The sequence below is a fragment of the Nilaparvata lugens genome, chromosome 12 (genome assembly GCF_014356525.2).
Source record: "Nilaparvata lugens isolate BPH chromosome 12, ASM1435652v1, whole genome shotgun sequence".
Classification (NCBI taxonomy): domain Eukaryota; kingdom Metazoa; phylum Arthropoda; class Insecta; order Hemiptera; family Delphacidae; genus Nilaparvata; species Nilaparvata lugens.
In genome coordinates, this window is record NC_052515.1 from 17,837,875 (window position 1) to 17,844,674 (window position 6,800).

At 34.6% G+C, this 6,800-nt stretch overlaps 1 protein-coding gene across 1 annotated transcript in view; it reads left to right on the forward strand.

Moving 5' to 3' along the window:
• LOC111052188 (60S ribosomal protein L37a) overlaps nt 1–6,017 on the forward strand; it is a 7,764-nt gene extending 1,747 nt beyond the window's left edge. Inside the window, exons 2-3 of the mRNA XM_022338821.2 lie at nt 645–773; nt 5,834–6,017. Of these exons, the coding sequence (XP_022194513.1) occupies nt 645–773; nt 5,834–5,980 (276 nt within the window). The 3' untranslated portion in view covers nt 5,981–6,017. The remainder of the gene's footprint in view (nt 1–644; nt 774–5,833) is intronic.
• Nucleotides 6,018–6,800: the final 783 nt, after the last annotated feature.

A 6,800-nucleotide genomic window follows, 5' to 3' on the forward strand; every position in this document is an offset into this window, starting at 1 on the left:
TGATTTTTTCGTTTTGCTTCTCAGGTTGTAACCAAGTTCTGGCGTTGCGTTCTTGGATTGACAGCTTTTCTCAATACCGCCCAATCCCACCCCTCCTATCATTTTTTCTAAAATCTAACATTTGGATTTTAAAGCCTTTTGACTTTGTATTGATTTATCCAATAACTACTAATGTACTTGAAAAAATATTTAGTATATGCTCCACTTTTGATGAATACAGTTAATAATATGATAATGCAACTCAATCCTGCACACAGGCTTTGGCCCATGCATGGAATTATTATGTAGGTATGTTATTTTGTTTGAAACATTGCTGTATTTGTAAATTAAATAAGTGTTGAAGACTGGACTTCTTAATTAATCAATTGAACTTTTGAATCTAATTTTTAGAAGGACTAAGTTTTATTTGATAATTTTGTAATTATAGACAAGTCATTAGAAAATTATCTTTACCGACTTGTCTAACACAGAACTTACACAAATTGACTTTTCCTAAGCTCGAAAAGTAACATACATTACATTCTTAATTTTTGAATTGTTCAAATAATCTCTTACTGCTTCCTACAGAAGAATGTATAAACAAGGAAGATTCTTTTTCAATGTTTGTTGTTGATAAATTTCTACTTTTATTTAACAATTTTCAGGCAAAACGTACAAAGAAGGTTGGAATCACCGGTAAATACGGAACCAGATATGGTGCTTCTCTCCGTAAGATGGTGAAGAAGATGGAAATCACACAGCACTCCAAATACACCTGCAGTTATTGCGGAAAGGTATGTCGTATGTTAACATGTATTTATTTAGATTTGGTTCAATTGTAGACTTCTCTTATGAACGTGTTGAACAGGCATTGATTCTCTCTCCATTTACCTGTTCATTCAATATGTTTTATTAAATAAAACATCCAGTTATCCAATATGAGACATTTACAATCTCATTATAAAGCAATTAGAGCTCTAAATCGCAATGTCAAGTTTCCTTAATCTGAAAAATATGTTCATTGGAACAAGAGATTGTTCCTAATTCGGTTTTTACATTGTCACCAAAATCAGGTAAATCCTTGAGTTGGATGAAGTACCTCAACATAGCTTAGAGTCTCATGGATTCCTGGTGAATTGTTCAACAATTGAATCTTGCTTCATTCATTTTTCAATTGATAGACGGGGAAAGTAGAGATCTAAAGTTACTGACTGCCAGTGATTTTTCTTACGTCACTTAGAAATATCAATATCAATTTTTATATAGTAAAATGAAATACGAAAAGTTAAATAAAGTACACTGGTCGCCTGAATTTTCCTTACTGACTTGCCCTGTCTAAGAGCAGCTGTATAATTTGTTGATATTACAATTTACCGGATGTTTCAAAAAGAATGACCCAATTTCAAACAGTTATATTCATTTAAAAAATGGTGTACGAAAACCAATTTTACATCAAATTACACACAGAAGTATGATAAGTTATTATCTATTATATGATATGATATTATAAGTGTTCTATGTGCCCTCCTTTTGAGGCTCGGGCGACATTTAGACGGTAGTCAAATTCATCCCAGACTGTTCGCGAGATGTCTTCTCGGACTGTAGCTACTGAATCAGTTATCCTGGTTTTAACCTCAATATCAAGTGCTAAGGGAGGAACAACGTTGAAGATCGTGTTTTATGTTCCTCCCTTAGCACTTTATATTTTATTGAGGAGCTAAAAACCAGGTTAACTGATGCAGTAGCTATAGTCCGAGAACTTGTTCTTGCGAACAGTCTGGGATGAATGATACATCATCATAAACTTGATACTTCTGTGAGTAATTTTATGTAAAATTGGTTCAAGTACACCATTTTTCAAAATAAATATAAATGTTTAAAATTGGGTCATTCTTTTTGAAACATCCGGTAAGATTCTAATCTTAGCTTCAAGTAACTTAGGGCCGCATTAAACAGTCATACATTAAGAGCCGGTTTCCGAGCTCGGGATTTAGCTTAGTTCTAAATTTAGAACAGCTGGAGTCAGAAAATTGGCCTTCTGAAACGGGGGGTAGTCTTAGTCGACGTTTAAATAAATTTCGAAAAACTAGAAAAATAAAATAAAGATAGAATAGTGTAAAGTTTCAGATATTTCGAATTATTTGAATTATTCAGGAATGTTTTATTTCAAGGAAAAACGTTTTGAATTATAGAAATAAGAAAATGAAGATTATCATAAAAACTACGCTCCGTTTCGGAAAGCCAATTTTCTGACTCCAGCTGTTTAAAGTCTAGAACTTAGCTAAATCCCGAGCTCGGAAACCGGCCCTTTCTTAGTAGGACTATCTACAGTCGCGGTCTCAATTATAACACGAATTCATTACTTCAACTATGTACTAGATGGACAAATTTAGAAGACCTCCGACAAGATATTATGATTACTACATAACTACATTTATTTGATATGACTGTAATGGGTGTCTCAGTAACGATCTCAATTACAAGAATATCTAGACAAATCCGGATGCCCACTCATCAGTAAGAGACACTGTGTTCGGTTCAGTGAAAATGTTATATCCATGAGGTCATTGCTATTATTTATATATTATAGTACTAGCTCGGTCGGGCTGAGTGAGGATAGTGCCATTAAGGCTGTGCAAATACTAAAAAAAAACTTTCTACTCGTGATATTTTTCCAAGTTTTTCGATTTGTATATCACCAAGCTATCAAAATGAAAAAGTTTTCTCAGGAAATTTTTTTCCGATCATTACTTTTTGAGATACGAGCGACTGAAGTTTGAATTTTTGGGACAACATTTCAAATTCGGTACGATATAAATCCATGAGATTTAGAGGATGGATTCTTCATGGTATTGTTGATCTGGTAAAACAAACATTTTCTGAAAATATCAATTTTTGGAAAAGTTATTCAATTTACCAAAAATAACAAAACTAAAAGTTATTTTTGGTTATTTCTAGTAAATTGAATAACCAACTTGAAAATTGATATTTTCAGAAAATTTTTGTTTTACTAGATCAACAATACCATGAAGAATCTATCCTCTAAATCTCATGGATTTATCTCTTACCGAATTTGAAATGTTCTGTCCCAAAAATTTAAACATTAGGCGCTCATATTTCAAAAAGTAATGATCAGAAAAAAAATCTTTCCCTGAGAAAACTTTTTCATTTTGATAGCTTGATGATATATAGGCTACAAATCAAAACACTTTGAAAAATATATCACGAGTAAAAAGTTTATTTTTAGCCTTTGCACAGCCTTAAGGTCGATTCCCAATTATCAGTAGCTTATCTAAGTCTCATAATGATAAAATACTTTTCTTCTCGCTGTAAAAAGAATACTCTCACTGTACCGGTCACGGTCACTGATGCTGATATACGTGTGAATCTGCCTTCACAACTCATGGGTGTGATGTGTTGGCTGTGGTGCACAATAGGGCTTCTGTAAATTAGGTTAGTTAGGTTTGGTTTGGTTATGGTTTGTACTGCTAGGTTCGGAATCGCAAATTCCTTGACACTCTTGTCATGAGCCATAGAAACAAGTTGTAACTTGCCTGTAGCTGCTCAGGCCCGAACGCCCCCAAGTGCACGCGTTCAGATTTTGTTTATCATCTGTGGCGCACTTGTTCATGCTTTATCTCACGCGCACTTGCTCATATACGCATGTAATGTGCCCGTACCCTTACCAGGTGATCATTTGATTCGATTTATCATGATTACATGATTAAATAAATTATTACATCATTTTGATGATGTAATTATTGTATCAATCAACATTAGTGTTACTGTCATTGCCTATCATTTGACAAAGCATAGCGCTTTCCTCTTCTAGCTCTGCAATTTTGCCAGATCGTTTTTCAACAATGTAGAATTAACAAAATATTTTCATCTCAATCCTGAAAATTTATTATTGAATCATTGAAAAATATCTTCTCTTGATGAATAAAATATAATTGATTATTTTTAACAAGAATGAACCATTGATACCTACTACATCAGATATATCGGTATCAGCTATCCTCTATAGAAGGCAGTGGCAAGGCAGAGAATCGAAACGCTGTTGTCCCATGAAGTGACCACTGCCATCATAAAGTGGACCTCTCTATAGGTTTTTGACGAAATCCCATTTAGATATAGTGCTCTTTTTCTGGATATTTTTCTGATCCGTGTTCGGATACTGATTATGTGGGAATTCAGCTTTATTTGTAGTCTATTGATTGATTGCTACTGAAACAATTTCATTAATAATCAATTATAGATTGAGGTCCAATCCCTGAAATCACTTGCTGCTCAAGTTTTGTCGTCACATTCCCTGTGATTGTAATAAGTTTGATTTTGCCAGAAAGCTAGGCTAATAAGGGCCGTTTGCACACAGTCCAGTAAAAGAAAGGTTATAGAGGGAAATGTTTGGAAGACAGTTCTTGATCCCACGATTCTGTTTAGAGTAGTGAGGTGGTAAACATATCAAAAGTCCCCCGCCCCTACCCCCTGTGCTAAGTTGGGGGTGGTTCAAAGGTACCATTTTTTGGTTTCTCGCATATAACTCGGAAAATGTGTAACTTACGGACATATCTGTTACATACAAAATTGACGCTTACATCTTTTCCTACCGTATTCATCCAACAACTTTCTCTATTATCTTTCCTTGTTTTCGAGATATCCGCCCTTGAAGGTGTGACATTTTTGAAAAACACGTTTGCCTCCAATAGGGGGTCAGGTCACCCCCCTACATTGAAGCTGCTATAACAATCAAAGTAAAACTTGGAATTGTGAAATAATACTTTATTGAAAGAGAATTCAATGCTCTACGAACCTACGATAAGCATCAGGTTTTACTATGCATTGTTGGAGAGTTATAAGCCCTGAAAGAGCAAAACATTGGATAAAAACCTGTTATTTTAACACTTACATACCTTCAAGAGCGAATATATCGGGAACTGTTGGGAATATCGAAGAATTCCACTGAACAAAAAGTGTAGAGAATTTATCAAGCTTTATTTTTTTTATAGTTAGTTAAGTCGGTTGAACGCATTGTTCTCAAGATATGAGCGTGGGAGCAAAACGCTGGAAAATGCAACTTTTAAACCACCCTCATCCCCTTAGCACATGAGTTAGGAATGGGGACTTTTGATATGTTCTCCTCCCAACTAGTCTTAACAAAGCTGCAAAGTCAAAAATTGTGTTTGAAACATTCCCTTTAAATAACTTTGTCAATTGGTCTATTGTTGCAAAAATGGAGATTTCACACTCAACATTAAAGCTGCTGGAAATGGTGTAGGGAAATTCGTAAAGTGTCAAATTATGCATCAAATTTAAGAGAATTTAATGCTCTATAAGGAAGCTCATAATCAACATGGGGTTTTCTCATCGATTTTGAAAAAGTTATAAGAGCAAAAATTGGAGGCAAACGTGTTTTTTCAAAAATGTCACACCCACAAGGGCGGATATCTCGAAAACAAGGAAAGATATAGAGTAAGTTGTGGGATGAATATTGTAGGAAATTATGTAAGCATCAATTTTGTATATTACAGTTATGTCCGTTTGATGCATATTTTTCGAGTTATATATATATATATGCGAGAAACCAAAATTTTTTAGAGCATTCATTGCCTGGACTAACAGTCAAAGCTTAAACTGAATTTAGTCTGCTAGTGGCTTCAACTCATGAACTACATTATAATGAACGAGACTTGATTGGATTTAATCCAGTTTAAAATGAATTTTAGTTTAAACTGAAACTGTGCAAACGGTTAAGAAGCACTGAGATTGTAATTAATTTATATCTTTCAAATTGTAATGTATTTGCTGTAGGTGATTTGTGGAAGTAATTAGTATTGTGTTGATTGCATTGCAGGATGCGATGAAGCGCAAGTGTGTGGGCATTTGGGCGTGCAAGCGATGCAAGCGTGTGGTGGCCGGAGGAGCGTGGGTGTACTCGACCACAGCTGCCACCACTGTCCGCTCGGCCGTCAGGAGGTTGAGGGATGTCAACGAACTCTAGGTTAAGTCAGCTGATAATAAAGGTTTTTAAAAACTAATCAAAACTAGTTGTTTATTGGCTTAAATACCACCATAAAGAAACAATAGCGTAAGTACATATTCCATGGTGTAGGGAATTTATGTCGCAACTTTTACTGTTATCTCAAGCCGATTACTGTCGATTATTATCAATTTTTACTGTTTTGTTGGGTTGAGAGTGTATAAACGGCACAATTTGAGAGACTACCAGCGTCACACAGCTGCAAGGGAAAGAACTACATGAACTATCGGCTTGGGATAACAGTAAAAGTTGCGACATAAACGCCCTATACCATGGGATATCTACTTACGCTATCGTTTCTCTATGGTACCACCCAGCTATGAACGTGAAGTTCATATGCTCCGTGAAGCATACTTTCCCGGTTGCAATACTTGTGGAAGATGAAAACTCAATCTTTAATAAATAATGAAACTTATGAAATCACATTTTCTTTCAAGAGATGCTGGCAATAGCGATTCTCTACAGAAAAAAATAGGACAAGTACAATTAATTATAATTCATCATAGATGCTATTTAGAATAGAATGACTTTTTTATTTATGTTGACGTGGCGAAGTTTGGTGTTACCTTTATGCACTGTAATGGCAAAGGTGATTTGAATATGCCGCTCATGCAAATTCACAGTACGTCTTCTCTTTTTTATCTCATTTTCTAATGAATATGCAATAAGAATGTATTTTTTGTAAAAAATGAAAATATCAATTCAATAATTTCAAGACAGATCGTAGATTGATTACTAGTGAGCAAACTATTAATTTGAATGTAGAATTGAAAAGAAAATA